The sequence below is a fragment of the Triticum dicoccoides genome, chromosome 3A (assembly GCF_002162155.2).
Source record: "Triticum dicoccoides isolate Atlit2015 ecotype Zavitan chromosome 3A, WEW_v2.0, whole genome shotgun sequence".
In the NCBI taxonomy this organism is placed as follows: domain Eukaryota; kingdom Viridiplantae; phylum Streptophyta; class Magnoliopsida; order Poales; family Poaceae; genus Triticum; species Triticum dicoccoides.
This window is the reverse complement of record NC_041384.1, coordinates 547,683-564,436: the sequence shown is the minus strand read 5'-3', so window position 1 is coordinate 564,436 and position 16,754 is coordinate 547,683. Positions and strand designations below refer to the sequence as shown.

General features: G+C 42.6%; 1 protein-coding gene across 1 annotated transcript; it reads right to left on the bottom strand.

Annotated features, from left to right (window-relative positions):
* Window positions 1-497: 497 nt before the first annotated feature.
* On the bottom strand, window positions 498-15,644 carry LOC119270822 (homeobox protein HOX1A-like). Its single transcript, XM_037552880.1, has 19 exons — window positions 15,561-15,644; window positions 15,385-15,445; window positions 13,117-13,247; window positions 12,627-12,772; window positions 12,192-12,304; window positions 11,953-12,047; window positions 11,811-11,852; window positions 10,523-10,690; window positions 10,269-10,448; window positions 9,905-10,105; window positions 9,780-9,802; window positions 9,576-9,606; window positions 3,552-3,787; window positions 2,225-2,390; window positions 2,018-2,141; window positions 1,817-1,932; window positions 1,156-1,728; window positions 673-777; window positions 498-545 (listed from the first exon to the last, which is right to left on the bottom strand). Exons 1-19 carry the CDS (start codon window positions 15,642-15,644, stop codon window positions 498-500), a joined length of 2,643 nt encoding a protein of 880 aa, XP_037408777.1.
* Window positions 15,645-16,754: the final 1,110 nt, after the last annotated feature.

Here is a 16,754-nt window from a genome sequence, read left to right as displayed (position 1 = left end):
TAGTAAACAAAAAATTTAGAGCAATAGTTTAGTATCAGCTCAAATGCTAAACAAAATAACTAAACTGAAGACATAGCAGCCAAGCTACGTATCTGGTACTATATTATCATGATATCCATGTAGGTCTAAGAGCTAGTATAATAGCAGGCGTATACCCCGCTTATATGACAATTTTACCTATGTAGAGGAGAGAAAAATGAAAAATTATTGGACGTATGATCTCATGCAATAGCTTGCCACAGCATGTGCTCTTAGGAAAGTACAACAAATATGAAGACAGGTTAATATAAAAGACATGGGAACACCATAGAGACACCAGTTGGCTGTACTGTTAGGCATGATTTTGAGCATTCCCATGATGGCTTTTTGATTTTCTAAATAAACTAATGATTCACCCAGTTGACATCAAGGCAAACAAAGATACGATAATCTTTCATGGTGGACAAAAACAATTATCATAAAAGGTGCTAAAATATGCACACAGGCAAGTTGGGAGCTTACAGCGTAGAGTTTTTCGCTTTCCGGAGACTGAATGTGCTGTCTCGCTGAAACAGGTAAAACAACATGGTCCACTTCAGGACCAGAGGTCAGCCCCCTGGAGTATTGATCATTTACAAAACCATGAAAACCGTCACGATGCACATCTCGCGTTCTCCTGGAGCTTTTGTGTACAAATGAATCCACTTCAATTTCTTCTTCACTGTGTTCTTTGAGTGTGCTCTTCCCAGACCAGTCTTCACCATCGCTTGAATCAGATAGTGCTTCCCCATAAGCATCCTTTTGGTTTCAGCATGAAGAAGAAACATGTCAGGTTCATCCGCAAAAGAAAAAAAAGAAACATGTCAGGTTCAGAACCCAGTAGAACACATTCTGATTAACAGTTGAATTAGTAATTTCTACTCAACAGTGGTACTTGAGGTAATGGTCAGCATCACTTCAATTTTGTGTTCTAAACAGAATAACGAAAAATCAAGAAATACAAGACCAGCTACGCATCTATTCCCAAATTATCAAAGTAGTCATGCATGTTCTATTACGGTCATCACATTATAATCATGTTAATCACCCCCATAAATGTTTATTTTCAATCTTCAGTGGAACTATTGGATTTGACTATATTTTATGAATGAAGTAATGCATGCAAGTTGAGCTTACATCATAAAGTTTTTTGTAGTCCAATGGTTTAACCTGCCGTCTCCTTGATGGTAAAATCGCATCCTGGTCGATCTCAATGTCCTTGGTTGTGAGATGTGACATTGATGTGTTAGGTCCAACAGGGGCCCCTTCCAAGTCATTAGTATGATCTCCAGCCTTACGACCAGACGAAACTTCCTCCATATGACAAGACTTCGCAATGTCAGCACAGAAATCATCAGAGTCCGATGTGAAGTCTGACTCATCTTGCTTCTCTTTCATATCTTCATCAGAATCTGGCCCTGCTGGATCATAGTCATCGTCCTCCGAGTCATCAGAAGGTAATCGAAGGTCATCAACTTTCTCTCCCTCCTTCAGATGTTCTAAACTGTCAGAAGAGGTGATGGAATTGGAGTCATCAGAGTATGAACCTTCATCCCCATCCTCTTCTGATGATCCTTCCACATGACAAGCCACATGTTCTTCGGATATATTGGGGTCGAAGTCATCATCTTCTGAATCGTCCGATGGAAGATCAGGTACATCACTTTGCATAGACCCGTGTGCCATGGCAGCAGCCTCAGGAAAAACTTTCTGCAAAAATAATGTACTATCATGGTGAAATATAGTTCAAATTATTTGCCTTGAATCAGTGAAGTATTCTTAACAGTGAAAATGTTACCTGCCAAGAGTCACTAATTGAAAGATCTGATGTCCCTCGGAATTTATTTATTGATTCTATACAGTCTATCTTGCAAACACATGCAGGGCAATGCCATTTTTCCTCTCCCTCGGGGACTACAAAGGCAATGATCACATGTCTGAATTAACAACAGAAATAACAGCACCTTGAATAGCATATTAATCGGAAAATAAATATTACTATCTTTAGTCAGTAAAGGAGGGTTTAGACAATTCTGGTGGAACCCTCTTTTGCAGGCTCCATCACAGAGAATGATGTCATTATCCAATGTATCTTCTTTTAAACTACAAGTGGCACAAACAATCTGCAAGATGGAAAGCATGGTCACTGATTAAAATATTAAGCATAACAGAACAGAACACTGGAAAAGAAAAATGTGTTGCATACATCATTTGAAGACATATTTCCTTCAGAATCAAGCAAACATTCCTCGGGCTTCCCCACAGTTAGAAGATGATCCAGATTCTGGAAAGCTTCTCGTATTTTTAATTTGTACCGCATGATATCCTTCTTGGCCCGTTCAAGATCCTTCTCGGGCCTTATCTTTTCCACACTGCATGTTTATTTCTGGGTGAATAACATTTCTAAACTGCAACTAACGCTGCAAGGAACCCAAAGTAAGAACGTCCAAGAAGCTGTGTTGTTGACCCAAAAAAAGAAAGCATGCTCATGCGCCATTGATGAAATAACCAGCCAAATAAGAACATTGATTTAGTTGAATACCAATCTGGAACCTGGTGTCATCCAAGTGGCTAGTAGCGCGTGACCGGCTGTGCGCACAGCCCGCCACCCGCCTTCGAGCTTTGGGCTCGCAAGGTATGTTCCTCGGTTGTTTCTTAGTTTGAATGCCACAGGGGCTAGTGCTATTGTTCTAGTAGTTTTATTTGAACCCTAAATCATTGATTACAATTGGCCCAATTTGAGATTTTAAATGTACATGAATTAAATGTCAAAACTGAAGACATAAAGACATCAGCAGAGATAAAATGATAAATCCTGTAATATATTACATTCACAGCGCTATTAATCGAGAGCTACATGAATGTTGACCTCATGACTCGTGACTGTATTTCTAAAACAAAATGCACAGATGGTAAGCCTGTCACTTTTATACTTCTAACCTCGCATTCTCTTGGTTGATTAAATTGCAGATTAAATAGGAAACACCGACAAAAAGGCAGTGTTTTCCTTAACAGCCAACTCAGGAAACTTTTAAATTTTTAACTAAAAAAATACCATTTAATTGTACTTCTGCGCTGGTTCCAAATTAATACACTAGCAGTGAGCCGAGTTAGTTGCAGCAGGTCTTCACATTTCAAGTAAATCATGTCCATGTGCAAACATATATACAAATGAAAGAAATATAATTGTTTCAAGAAGCAACTTTGCCAAATATGCTTAGGAGTCTAAGACAACAAGAAGAATGCAATAGTTCAACTAAAAGTAAATATTGTTATCTTTAAAGCCATTTTAGTGTGTGATAGATGGGAAGCAGATACGTTTTGATATATATAGCTGCAGAAGGGTGTCACAGCAACTCGGGTGGAAAACGATAAATGCGACTTCCAGTTCGAATTATTTTCCAACTAAAACACCTTAAAGAATGGAATGGAAGGAGTAAAAATGAATGAAAGTTTAGCTACACACAGAAAGGTGAGTTCATGAGAAGTCGCCAGCAAATCAAATCAAATACATGAACAGGGAGGTGGCGAACCTTTGATTTTTCCAGCCTTTACGTGTATATGCTTCAACAAAAGTCTGATGATAGCTTATCCGATTGAAAAAGTATTTAATTTGCTTACGAATTTTTGACAACTCATCGTCATCAGGACGTCTCTCTGTGGGTCTTTTCCTTCTTATTCTTTTAGTAGTTGGTTTCACTAGAGTATCCACTGAGTCGGCAGGTGGCTTCTTCGCGGGTCTAGAACGAAGAATCCTGACCTCGAGGTTCTGGCTAGAGTTCCGAGTCTCAGTAATGTCCTCAGCGGAGGCACAATTATTCCTTTTGTCCATCGGATGGCAGCAAGAAACAATATTATTAGAAGAAAAAAAATGAAGAAGTCTTCTTGTGGAGCTAGCGCCGAATAGGGATCTCAGCACCTACAGAAAGTAGACAGGGTATAATCAACATTTGGTGGTGTAAGAAGTGATCACATATAGTATATAACTTATAAAACAGTGATAGCTAACTTTGCATCTTCAAACTATCTCGTTTTAAAAGCCAGTATAGTACATTCACAACATGGTAGGAAGCCTAAGAGCGATTCATACACATGTGTTAGAAGTCAGATCTACTGCTGCCAAGACTTGTTCTGGATTACAATCAAGTACACCAGCACGCAGCACCATCAGCACAATCTATACACGAAACCATCTCGAAACTGGACCATCAGCACATCTCAACCGAATCTACAAGGTACCTGATCTAGAATGAGTAAAGGATCGAAATCCTAGATACCACGCCTCCCTCTTGTAAAACCAACTTGAGAACGGATCCATGAACCACCGCTGCAGGCTGCAGGGAATCACGAAGAAGAATACAAACCCAAAACGAGTGAAAAACGCCGCACAGATCTTGAGACCCACGGAGACTAGGGCTTGGCGAAGCAACCCTAGGAGAATCTACCATGAATGATTGGATTTGGCCGCCGCTAGAACTAGGAGACAGGGAGTCCCAAGGGGGTGGCGGACGGAGCTGGGCGTGGAGGAAGGGAACCGGACGGGGACGGGGGTGAAGTGAACAACTCACCGGCCGGGTTGGGGAAGGTCCGCCGCCGCGCCGCGATGATCTGCCGCCAAGACGGAGTGAGGTGAGGGAGGGAGAGATGGGCGATGGGGGGAAACTCAAAATATATAAGCCACCAGATGCGCGGTGCTGTCCCGTGGTAGGTAGCGTATGGCTTCTGGGCCAACTAATAGATTGTGTAAGGTTTTATCAGGTGGATGCCGGCCCATTTTGGCCTGCCAACAAATAGAGTTCCCAAGTTCAGATAAATATAACAAATAGAATTCTCAAGTAGTATAGTGTAGTAAAATAGATTCTGATTTCTCTTATGATAAAAAGTATTTATTCATTCTCTCTGTTGGAGCAGTTGCTTGGTTATTCGGCATTTTCGCTAGTCGAGTCATTTATTCATTTCAATGCAAAACTCTGTATTTCTTGATCTATTAATCAAGCAGAAGAGAACGGCCTAGATCTTTTCCCTATTAAAAAATGATTTATTATCAAATAAATAACCAGATATTTTATTTTTCCAGTAAATGGTCAATAAGTAAACCCCTTGTTTCTACAGTTGTTCATGATCGAGACTTAACTAAGTACGACCGGACACGACCTTGTTGTGAGGAGGCACCCAAATTATTTCTCAACATTTGCAGAAGCCGAAGTATCACATGTATGCAAAACGCTTTGTTTATTAAATGAATAGAGATATTTTCTAAATATATGCCAAACGGAGTGAGGTGAGGGAGATATTTTCTAAATATATGCCCCCTCTCGAATACAAGGACCCCCCTCCCTCCCCATGGAGAGAGCCAACCACTCCCTAGGCCCCCCCCTTGCTATCTTGCAGCCACACCCCTAAATTTCCGCCTCTAGCCCTCCTAACTGATGGTGTCCTAGACCAGGGTGTGCTCACCACATCGACTCCTGGCCAGGTGGGCGGGGCCGAGGATACCCATGGTGGTTCATTAGTGAGCCATGAATGGAAGAGCCACGACGTGTACAAGGAAGGTTCCAGAAGGCTTGACATGTACTCCAAGGCCGGCCAATCCTCTACACCACGATATCCTTACATAATGAACCAAGGGGTAAGGCATGCAAAAGCCCATAGAATCTTGTGGTAAGAACACTTGTACACTGTACTCCATCCACCTCATTACAAACATAGCAGGTCATAGGGTATTATCTCTTCAAGAGAGCCCGAACCTCGGTAAAAACTCATGTGCCTTGTTACCAGCATACTTATGCTACCAGCTCGGGACCCCCTATGAGAGATTCGCCTGAATCAAATCAGTGATAGGTGGCCCATACAGGTCCCCTCCGATAGCCGAAAGCGTCCGATGGGAATCAACCAGTGAGCACACCGGTTCTCACGTGACTTCTAGGCCACAATGGATTTTCCTTATTTGAAGCATCATGCTTCTCGCTGACTCAGTTGACCACCTTAGCCAGGTCGAGATCCTCACTCCCGGTCAGATCATGAGATTTGGCAACTTGGAGTATACTGTGGATTCCTGTGGTGAGTTGAACCTCTCAAGTTGGGTGTCAAACCAGATCGAGGAACAAAAAGATAGGCCCTTCTCTGCGCCAATGTCGGATCGGGCCCAGAAGAAGGAGAAGAAACCTACACTAGATCCGGAGACGAACTCTGTGTTGAAGAACACGCTTGCGCCCCAGGCGCTAGACTTGGCCCCACAAACGTACCTCGGATCCACGTCAGAGTAGATCTCAGGTGAACTTCCTCTTGTCCTGACATTAGACTAGGCTCCGGAGGACTACAACAAAAATTCCTTATACGATATGTTAGATCGAATTCAGAGGCTTGCTATTTTCGACGAGAAACCATCCATCTATGATCAGATCTGGAAGTCCGCGAGGAAGGTCGGAACTTTTGACCCACTCAACACCCACCTAGTAGCCAATATCGAGGACCTAACCGAGGGTCCTATAGAGCGGCTCCTAAGAATTCGACTATGCAGACGAGGACTCAGAAGAATCCTCGAGCAGCCAGCCAGACCCCAATGCACCCACGGTCAAGTGGAGGGCAACCTCCACCTATGAGAGGCAATGACACGGATGACCCAGATGACCCCAATGGTGATCCCACAAAAAAATGACATCTACATGGTGGACACCCCAGAGAAGCAATGACAGGGATGACCCAGATGACTCCAATGGCAATGTCGGCAGCGACAATGGAGTCGGCGGCAGTGGCGACGAAGCCAATGGTGATGATAATGACAATGGAGATAACTACCATAATGACAACAGTTATGAATTCGATGACCTATGCAGTAGCATGGGTCCTGAGGACAATGACCTCTGAATGAGACCCTGGGTAACTCGGCCATGATGATATAAGGATAAGGCTGGTCCGTAGGGCCAACAGAATAAAACCTGAGAAGAGGCAGATATGTAGGAACAACAAGACCAAGATGAGGCAGGCGACTAGGCATGCAGCACCGCCTAGCTATTATTGAAACCTTATGAAGGATATCGACGAAGTTGCTGAGGAAAGCACAATATCTAAGCATCAGTGGGCACGGGTCTACGTAACAAAACCCAACCTCCCCGCTTCGATAGACGAAGGGAAGGCACTAGCAGGCGCGCCAGTAACGATGATAATGGCAGCTCTATAGTATGCGTTAACAATTGAATCTGGGGGAAACAATCTACCCAATAAGAAATCTTTGTTTCTCGAAACTTATATCAGATCATCCAGCATAATTATCCTCCTCCTGGTCAGGCCGGATGCTTTGCTTGGCTGGCAAAATACTAGACCCCCCCCCCCATGACTACACAAAGTACGAGGACATAGGGATGTCTAATGTGCGCCACGCCATCGCCCGCATATGAGGTGGAGCCCACCGAGTTTGTTTCACAGACGAGGGATGGAGCATGATTTTCCATTAGGCTTCAAGCCAGTAAACATCAAACTATACGACAGATCAACAGACCCCTACGATAGATCGAGGACTATACCCTTCCCATCCATATAGCAGGAGGTGATGATCTGCATGGCAACAAGTACCTGCTACTAAAGCTCAAGGGCTCAGCCTAGCACTAGTTGCATACCCTGCCGCTGAACTCAATTAGCACATAGGAGACCTAGAAGCCCAATTTCTGTAAAACTTCTAGGGCACCTGTGTCAAGCCCCTAGATGCCAATGACTTGGCACTGGTAGTGCAGAAGCCTGGCAAGTCCGTACGCTAGTTCTGGAATCGCTCCCTTACAAAGAAAAATCAGATGGTTGATTGCAGCAAAGTGGAAGCCCTTGCCGCATTCCGAAAAATATCAGTGATGAGTAGCTATTGAGAAACTTTGTGCATTCAAAGTTGAGGACTATGGCCTCTCTCACTCAAATGATGAGCAGATTTTGCGCTGGTGAGGACAACTAGCTCTCCAATAAGGAGGGCCAGAGTGGTGATCCGGGCACATCTGAGGTGCGTGACGGAAACGGTAAACGATGTGGCAATCGGAAGGGCATACGTTGGGACAGAAGAAAAATGCCTTCCTCTAGAGGACAAGAGATAAATAAAGCTCCACATTTTTTCCATCTTTTAGCAGTCTACAACACATTGATTCCCTGTAGAGGACGACGCTTTTCAAGTAGTCCCACAACGTTTCACGTGGCAACGAATTGTGCGCGAGGAACCTTATGTGTGTAACGGAATCACTTGTTGGAGCAACATTCTGGCAGTGTGCCAGCGGGATCCAATCCAATCCAACTCTCTTTGTCATTCCTCTCTCAATCTTGTCCCTAGTCTATCAAAATAAACTTTCTTTCCTCTCTCCTCGTGATCTCACCGCCCCTCATCTGGATAGAACCCCCCAACCCGGTCCCCGCCTCATCTTCGAACCAATTGCACCAACACATCCACCCCGCTCGTGTCATGGTTGTCGGTGTTGTGCTCCTGATCGAGCTACTCCTTCGGCTCCGCCCGCGTCGTCGGCGCCACAACCGTGCATCTTCTCAAGACACAATGAACCGCTGATGTGCTCCTCTCGTACCACCAAATTTGAGATCTGTGTGGCGGCTACAACGACTGACAAACATAATCATATTGCACATGTTAGTCTTGGTTGATATCAAAGGTGGTGGTGGTGGAAGGCCACACCACTATCGGTGATGTGGGCTAATGACGTTGTTGCCACAATGGATGTAATAAGGCGTATCACTACGGATATGATATGAACAATTTTGAGTGACAGACTGAATCATGTTACATAGGCTACTCGTGTTTTTATATCATGTGTGGGGGTGGTGGACACCCAAAGCACTCCATTGGGGATGTGAGTAAAAGGCATTGTTGCCACCATGGATCTTACAAGGCAGTTAACAGGGATGCCACTATGTGCACTGGAAGGTCATGCTCAGCAATCGAGGTTGATCCTGAAGGGTTCTTTTCATGATAAATATTTCATTTTTTTAATCATTTTTATTACTACTTTCTTTGCTATGGTTAGCTTTATCTTTTGACTCAATCCACTTATCCTTCACATTCCAAAAAGACAAGAAAATTTAGGGTAGGAAACATTATCTGGATTTTCTTTTTAAGATTCGAACATATATTGGATTATAGAAGTTGAACAGATCTCTTTTTTTTTTACTCAAACGAGCCCATATCTTTTGTTTGTAATCAATTGCTAATTCTGATCTCCCTCGCCAGTGTAGAACTGTAGATAGAAACTCCCTTTCCCTCATGGTGTAATTCCGAGAAGGAGTAAATACAATGAAATTGAACATTCACAAATCACACCTACTTGGACATAATGGTACATTGACCAATATTCCATTGAAAGCGAAAAAATGACGTATAAGCAGAATTATAGTAGCCAATTGAACATAATTGCTTAACATTAATTTGCCCTTCGGTATTGTTAATAGCCAAGCAATACAATCCTTGGAGAAGTACTATTGAGCATGCCAGATAAGAGTAGCTTGCCAAAGATACATAATAAAGTCAACCAAGCTTAGTATGTACTTCTTGGAGAGAACAAATTACATAGCTGCACCACGTTCATCAAGCTATGAGCTTGTGCTTCTCTGGCAGTTCCGTTTATTCAGCTTCATATGCGTCCAGAGCTTGCGCAATATATTTTTTCAATAGTATTTTCTTATCATTCCTAAAATGAAAAACTGTTATCATTTGTCTGGAGACTTTCAAGCAAGCATCCTTATCCAGCTTAACTTCATATTTATCGGCATCATTGACCAACCTCTTTACCTCATGTTCTGAAAACTAAGAGAGAGATATTTGCACATTTAGAAGTCGCAAATATGCCTATAAATGTACAGATGTTGCAGCTTGGAACACATTCACAAAATAATACATACAATTTACCTCACAAGAATTGCTAGCTTCTTTAGGGCACCATATCCTCTTCACAGCTGTTGCAACTTTTAGTAAGTCCCAAGCATCAGTGTCGATGCCAAACACATCTTTAATGACAGAAGCTGCATGGTGCAAGTCTCCAGACTTCTCGTTCTCAATTGAGTCACACTCAAACAAGGCATAAGCCATAATAAGAATTCTCTCGTTGAGCTGGATAGAAAGAGAATTGCTTCATCACTAAAGCAAATATGGAAAGCATATGGTGTGAAAATGAAGGACTCCAAATGTACAACGCAGAAACTATCATACAGTGTCACGCTAAATGTCATGGCCCTATAAAGGAAAAGGAAAGCATGTGTACTAGTTAACTCACCATGTCCGGGTTGAAGTAATTAAAATCATAACGACTCAAGACATTTTGTAGTCCTTGACTCATTGGGAGCAGTTGAGATTCATGCAGATACGCCTTTTCTCTAGGCACCAATTGTCTCATACGAATCTGTATGCCCCACATTAACTCCATCACAGTTGTGTCATACACGCAGGCTATTTTCTGGAAAAATTCACAGCAAAAATTGTGATTAATTCCTTACAAAATAAAGGCAGACCAGTGGAGCTTATACTCACCAATCTTTCTTCAATAATTTTTTTATATCCAAGCTCTCCAACAGCCATTTTCTGCCCAGGGCAGTGATACTTCATGATCATCTCAGTAAGAACTCCATTAACACCAGTGCTTTGATTAATGGCGCTAGAACTGTCCTCAATAGTTTGAAACTGTCTCAACCAAACAACCTGATAAAGAAGTATACAAGGATGAGCATGTTAAGGGGCCAAAGAAACAATTAATCAAATAGGTTGATTCTGATTCAATATGTATCCCAATAGCAAAGATATACCCACCATGGCCAAGTCCTTCATGGAATACTGCTGTAGTTCAGATTAAGTTGACATACTAATATGATTTTAAAAACCTTGACAACTGATCACAGTGTTGCTTTATAGTAGTAGCAGCATATCAAGTACTACAAATCAACCTTGCTAGCAGTTACATTTGAATTTGGTGCATAACTTGTTTTGGGGCATGCGTACATGCAGTCAAGCGCAGGCTACATGTTTTACATACAAATTTATGGAGGAAATTTTAGGTAGCCACTTAATTATTTAGAAAGTAATCAATAGTGTGTTTATGTTCTGCAATGCAAGAAAAAAAAATAACTACTATGATTGATTTGGCACCATGTCCACAGGTTACGCACCCCTTTGCTCCTAAGAGCACAGGGCACCCAACCTAGGGTTTCCGCTCCCTCCCGCCGCGCCTCTGCTGCTCTGCCTCATCTCCTGTTCCCTTAATTAGGGCCATGGAGGCGCATCCTTGCTGCCGGGAGGGCTATGCTTTTAAATGTTTCTTTCAGTTTCACTAGGGTTTGTGTCTTAGTCAGGGAGACATGGCCGGCTTCCTGCAGATGGAATAAGCTTCTCCCCACCTAGCACCGTACCAGTGATGGTTCTAACGTCGTTGGATGGTGCGTGTGGAGGTTTTTCTCCGGTGGACCTTGCGGGATTCGGTTGGCGTTTGGCTTCTGTTGATCCGATCTTCATTCGTCTACGTTCGTGCGTCTACGGGTGGGATCCTTCCGAACTATGCTTCTCTTCAACTATGGCAGTTGTTGTTCTAGTGCTTGTAGTCGTCGCTAGGTGATTTATGGACCTAGATGTAATTTTTACCTTTGCTGTTTTTTCTGCTACCATGACAATTGATGAATAGATTGGAAATATTCAACAACAACAACAGAGCCTTTAGTCCCAAACAAGTTGGGGAGATTGGAAATATTCCCCGCAAAAAGATGGCACCAAGGAACATAAGGAAATAACAATCACAATTATGGGACGGAAGAAAAGGAGGGTCACTAACTTTCTTGGCCTTCTCAATCTTGGTGAAGTTAGTCCATATTTTCTGGAGGAAACGGGGATAAAACAGAAAATAAGATAGTAACATAAACGATAAACGCAAGCAAGCACATCAATCACTAATTAAGAGGGTAGACCATAGGAACCTCCAGGGCATTTGGTTGTTCAATGAGCGTCGCAAAAAAATTGAAAAGTGCAAATCCAGAGGGCGTCTCAAACAGCAGCAGCATCACTTTGTCAGCTGCAAATGAGAAGTAAAATTATCAGAAGCAAACATGATTATTACAAATAGAAAAATGTACAGAATTCAGATCACAAGGGGTTGTCATACATCGTCTGGACTACTAAGGGAGGGCCATCATAACAAAAATATGGTCCGTTTTACATGTCATCTTCCACATTGGACTTCCACCTCTCAGCCCCTTCTCCATTCCTAGACCTTGAGCCACCTGATTTTCAAGAATCTGGCCGCTCGTGGCTACGTACCACCGACAAGCCCTAAACCCACAGCTAATGCCCAACAGTTGTATCCAGTGCTCTCAACTGTTCCAGGCCATACACTGGAATGTTCCAGCCATGGAAGGCAAGCGAGAGGGCATTGGGGGAGACAACAAACCGCAGTCGGGTGATTGATGCGCCTAATGGTCCGCACCGCAACCAATACACCAGTAATTAACCCAGTGAGCCATCATAGTGCCGAACCTAAATCCTTGCGCTGGGATCCAAACCCTATTTCTCTCAACAATGGGAATGTGCTGCTACAAATAGGGTTTCCCTGCTGAATTTGCTGTGAAATTAATAGAAGAGGATGACGGCTCACCTGTCCTCCTCGTCGTAGGACGTTGTTGGGCCGTCGCTGTCGGAGGGACAGCGCACCGGCGGGAACGCTTCATCGCCGTTGCCGCCGCTCCAGGCTTGCGGCCGGTTCTGGATTCCACCGACTCGATTAGGTTTCAGTAGAGGAACCTGTCAGGCTGTCACGGGCGAATATAGATAGAGCCAAGGGACATCCTACACGCGGCCCATTCAGGCCCAGTAACTAAAAAAGGCTAATATATTTTTTATCCACAATATCTTTCCAAATCTTTTTTTGCTTGCGGGTATAAACTAGCATTACTCAATCAACATCCTCTTTACAATCTACTTTGCATAAGTTCAGGAACAAACCACACGATAGTTCTTTTTTCAGTCCTAGCAAGGTTAGCCAAGTAGTCACTGACTGTGTTTTTGCTCTGACTACTACGAGTAATACATGTTTTATGAAGGGAAAGCAAGCTTTTTAAATCTGCTACTGCTAATGAAGCAAATACCCATTTATCCACAACATCGACCTTTAGCATGTTCACCACCTGGCTTGAGACCATCTCCAGCAGAATACGAAGATCAGATCTCTCAATTGCTAATGAAATGCACACCACAAAGCGAAAAGGAGCATACCTCTCTGAATATCAGTGATCAGCTTCAAATTATAAAGAATCCATTCCTGTCCATTATTTGCATCTTTTCCAACTTCAGCAATGACCAAACTTTAGCCATACATGTCTAGAGATCAAGCGCTATCGGACACCTACATAAAGCATGAAAAGTATTTTCCGGTTCACGGTCACAAACAGGACAGTAGTCAGGCTTCTCAAGTCCCCTTTTATGCTTATTTTTCCTTGTTGGGAGTGAACCTTTCCTAATATTGCCTCATCCTGAATATACAAAGTGGTGGGGCATCCTTATTTGATCCAACTACCCAACAAACAAAGATTGACACATCTGAGGGCATCTCCAGAGCGGACCCTCAAACCTCCGCTACATTTGTCATCCAACGGGAAGCTGTATACGTCCGCTTAGCAGTTTGGACCTACGGATTCTGGTATCCAAGAGAAAAACATGGGGGGCTTTGCCGGAGTCCGGACATGTAATTGACCAATCACATGCATGGTCCCACCTACTTTTTGTCCTCCCATCCAGATACTTCGTGATTACCATTGGATGGCTCCCACCCGCATCATGTTCACCGACCATGTCCGGACTTAAAAACGGACCTATACCAAAGACATTTACATGTCAGCTTTGGAGATGCCCTAATGTTGTGAACCCACCATGCTCTTTCTTCATGCGGACTGAGTGCCAGTTGGCTAAGATATTTTCTTTCAACGCACCCACGTCGCTCACAATTTTGCTTGCGTCCACCAGGTTTTTTTGCCGAGGATAGAGAAACGTCACGCAACAAATGGACTTGAAACTTGGAGATGGAGGTGAGTACATTCATGCAGTCCTTCTAGTAGTACAATTGCCTTTGCTGATCATACCTCATTTTCGGGGCCAGAAGAGTATTGTGCTGATCATATTTCATCCAGGCTTGAGATTTGGATGAACTAGATGACCCGGTTGCGCCAATGGCGCAAGAAGCAAATTAGAAAGAATGCTAGTAGTGAGTAAGTAGGAGATGTAACTGAAAATATAATGCAATGTGGATTGTATTACATCATGTATTAACTACAAATCATGAAATCAATACCAGAGAACCACCTCTGTACTAAGAACCAACATTTTAGCATAAAGAGTATCACAGGAGTGTTTACTTGCACATCAGATGTAGCACAATTACAACTAAAGAGGCATTTTCCTCACTGCTATCCCTGAGCCCTTCACAAGGAAAGTTCCAAGCCTCGCAACAAGGAGGGTTCCAAGCCTCGCAACTTCTTCCTCCAGCTCTGCACATGACCCTCAGTTACAAACCTCGTCCCCAGCTATGATTATTTCAAGATGAAATCAACATGCTATTTCTTTCACATGGAACATGTTCAGAATTTAGTCAGTCTCACTAATCTTTCAGCTACAAAGGCAGAAAGAAAAATGGCATGATCAATAACTAAAAAAAAACTGGAACAATAATGCTTGTAGCATTAAAAAACCGAGAAAGTGAATTGAGGACAACTGAACAATTATTTGTAACAATGGCGAGCTTGGCTGACGCAAAATGATCACTCTGAAACTATATCTTTAGAACCAAATTAAAAAGGAACAAAATAATCTAATAGTTCCTCCTTTCCAGAATAACTATCTCAACTTTGTACAAAAACATCATGTATCTTTAGGACCAATTTTTAGACTATGGTACCACATAAATCAAGAATTAGACATATCAGATTGCAACGTATTCATGGTCAATTACCAATCATGTCACACCAAGGATTTGCACATATAACCTGAATTAACTGCACCTAGCTTGAAGTCTGAAATCTACCGGGTGACAGACAAAAGCAATACCACCAAACCTTATTCTTATTGGACGAGCACAAGATTTATGAGAAGATAACACACACAAAAAAATCCTATTTGGTTTCTGGATGCATGCACTTTCTGGATTGTGCACATCAAAGCATGGAAGAACATTCCTAGGAGAGCCATTGCAGCAAAATGAAGTAAACCAAAAATCAAAAAAGAGAAGTGAGTTTGTATCATGTAATTTAGCAATGTATCAGCTCATATCAGCATTTATTTTCCAATGACCAAAGAAAATGACAGAAGTTTACATATTCTTTCCTATACCTTTCTACCAGAATGCTCTCTATTTATGACTTTACGAGCGCCAGACAGACTATTTCCACTTGGCGGCAGGTTGGACACAGCAATCCTCGCCGCGAGCTGCAGAAGAATCACACACGCACATACGTCAGGCCAGGAGACACAAACACGGGCGCCGTGAGGGGGGAACGGAACGGACCGGAAGAGGAGAGACAGATCGAAAGAGGGAACGTACGGAGGCATAGTCAGGCTGGGAGGCGGTGAGCGCGGCGGCGGTCTTGGCGGCGAGCTCGCCGAGCTGGCTGGTGGTGACGCCCATGTATACCCTGACACAGACCTTCTACGCAGACTCCACTGCAGCAACCATATACAAAAAGAAAACACAACGCCAGCGAAACCCGTGGTAAATTAGGACCAGTGCTTCAGCAAGCAATCATTAGGCATGCATGGCAATAAAACACAAGTCCTTCAAGGATGACTATAATGTATTAACACAATACAAATTCAGTTTCGGTATAAGAATCAATGAAGAAGCCTATGCCTACTTAATTTTGTCACAATATGTAACCAGAAGTAGTTGATTTAGTGGACAATAAAATATACAACACACTCACCCTTCTGACAAAAGAAACTGTCCTCTAGGAGGGACTTTGCTTTGGAAGTAACATTGATGTACCAAAGAGAAGTGTAATGATCTTTAGCAGAAAAGGTACATGATAAAAAAATTATGAGCTCAATTTCAGTGTATATAGAATACTTTTAAAAATTATGAGCACGATTTCAGTGTATATAGAATACTTTAAACAGTTGAGTTATATATACGATGAGAATCAGTCAACGCAATCTCTCTAGGGGTGCTATAGCTGCTGCTCTACCTGTTTTTCAGAACATAGAGCTTAGATCTTTTTTTGTCAATGCCTATTGATTCACAACTTTTGACAAGCCTAAGGATCGTCACCAAGGCAACATTCAAATGCATGGGGGCAGAGACTGACAACTAACACTTATATAATCCCAAATGTCACCATTACATTATCTATGACTTTTCATACTGCTAAAAGCCTAAAACTGCATGAACTATGAAGGGAATGTATATGATATGCCCAAACTATATGATATGGAGTTCTGTGAATATCCAATGCAACCCTGCAAGCGTTTTAAGGAATAAGAGTTAGATCCAAATGATAGAATTTGATAAGGGATCTTACATCCCTCAAGTAACTCATTTACATGGTTTTCAAAATCGTGGGGTATTTCTAAGATACAATCAGTTAAAGCAGCTCACATGCATCAATAACATCTCTGTGTTGGCATCCCTAGATAATAACATGGACAAAGAAAAGCTATTTTTCATACAATGATGTAGAAGTTCTTATGAGAGGAGGCCACAACAAGATTAGGCGTCTACTGATCCCTCATTGCCTGAAAT